This window comes from Austrofundulus limnaeus, unplaced genomic scaffold, assembly GCF_001266775.1.
Source record: "Austrofundulus limnaeus strain Quisiro unplaced genomic scaffold, Austrofundulus_limnaeus-1.0 Scaffold4, whole genome shotgun sequence".
In the NCBI taxonomy this organism is placed as follows: Eukaryota; Metazoa; Chordata; class Actinopteri; order Cyprinodontiformes; family Rivulidae; genus Austrofundulus; species Austrofundulus limnaeus.
This window is the reverse complement of record NW_013952406.1, coordinates 6,342,972-6,344,558: the sequence shown is the minus strand read 5'-3', so window position 1 is coordinate 6,344,558 and position 1,587 is coordinate 6,342,972. Positions and strand designations below refer to the sequence as shown.

At 40.7% G+C, this 1,587-nt stretch overlaps 1 protein-coding gene across 3 annotated transcripts in view; it reads left to right on the top strand.

The window, feature by feature from the left end:
- sdk2a (sidekick cell adhesion molecule 2a) overlaps positions 1-1,587 on the top strand; it is a 110,678-nt gene that overhangs the window by 58,497 nt on the left and 50,594 nt on the right. For 2 of the 3 annotated variants that reach the window (XM_014025573.1, XM_014025591.1), the window contains exon 2: positions 274-436. In XM_014025573.1, coding sequence (XP_013881027.1) covers positions 274-436 — 163 coding nt within the window. The remainder of the gene's footprint in view (positions 1-273; positions 437-1,587) is intronic. The other variant, XM_014025582.1, reaches the window with a different exon arrangement.

The window sequence follows — 1,587 nt, the reverse complement described above, 5'->3', positions numbered from 1 at the left end:
TTTGCTCCTCAGCATGGCTGCCTAAAAACGCTGCAGATTTCTCATACATGCATGAATGAGTCAGAGCAAGGCTTTGGGCATGATTTTGATGAGAGTATAACATTATAACATGATATAAAACTGAAAAAAGTTGATTTTACATGATATTGTCCTTTTGAGAAACAACCTCCACTCATGGTTTCACTTTCAGTCTCCTTTCTTCTCACTTTGGCTTCATGTAGCGTTTTTATTACTCATTATTGCATCCATTTTTTTCTCTCTTTCTGCTTCCAGTAGACGATGTCCCGCCTTATTTTAAAATGGATCCTCCTCAGACCCAGGTTCACCTAGAGGGAAACCGTCTGGTTCTGACCTGCATGGCAGAGGGCAGCTGGCCCCTGGAATTCAAATGGATTTACAACGGGACCGAGCTCACCCGCTTCTCCCTGGAATACAGGTGAGGAGTGAAACCTCGCACGCTAGAGCTGACTCTCTCTTCATTTCTTTTATTCATCAAATTTAATTATCTCACCCCAGGAGGACAATTTTAACAGCATTTAATTGTAACTAATAGCACAATAGTTCATTTTTATTCATTTTCCAGACTCGTTCTTCATGAATATATTCAACCCTGATTTGGCTGCTCGTCTCCCTGTTGTGTTCGGGGAATTTTAGATTCATTCTGATTTGTATTTCAGAGAGCTCTCGACATTCAGAGATGGTGTAAGCAGATAATGCGCTTTCTCACTCTTCCCTTGCTTTTTTGTCAAAACTATCGTTGTTGTAATAGAATAACACAGTGCGTGTTCTTCAACATCTTGTACAGTGTGGGTGTGCTCCGCTCAGCGAGCGGCACGACGGTGTTTCGCTGACGGCAGAGTTCTCCTGGACATGTTAGGTTACATATAACAACGTACATACAGCCACTAAACACAATGCAGGAGAATTCTATGTTTTTAACAGRCTAGACTTTGGCTTCTGTCTGTGCCGACATGGGCCTTTTTGCACTGCAACTCCTGGCCTGTTCACCGTGTTTACATTACCCCTTTTTGCCCAGTTCCACCCCAGTTTCTGTGGTCTGGGCCGGGCTGATTTGACATCAAGCTACAGTTGCTCATTGATTGGTTCACTGACCGGTGGGGTTATGTGCTTTACATGAATTGTTTGCAGTGAATAATAAAATGTTGATGTTGTTTTTTTTTTTTCGAGTTATCGAGTTTAACTACACAAGAACAGTAGCGAGCTACCAAACAAGCTAACATTAGTTTACTGTTCTTCATCCTCAACTTTCATCTTAAAGGGATCCTTGATTAGTGGTAACATTAGACTTTATTTAATAAATGTATATTTTAACTGTAAAATAAAGACTGGAGCAATACTGTAGGATGTTCAGTTATCATTTTTTAACTAAAAGTTTAAAAATATTTTACACGGACAGGGCCATTTCATTTACACGCAAAGTATTCTGGGTAAATGATGAGGTGGATAGGTCTTTGGTGCGAGGCTGCTAGTGAGCTAAATCCACCCTGAAGGTTAATCTTGGACAATATCTGATGATCGACTCTTTTAAATGAAACCAGAGAGCGTTGACAGAGAGGAGAAGGTAGA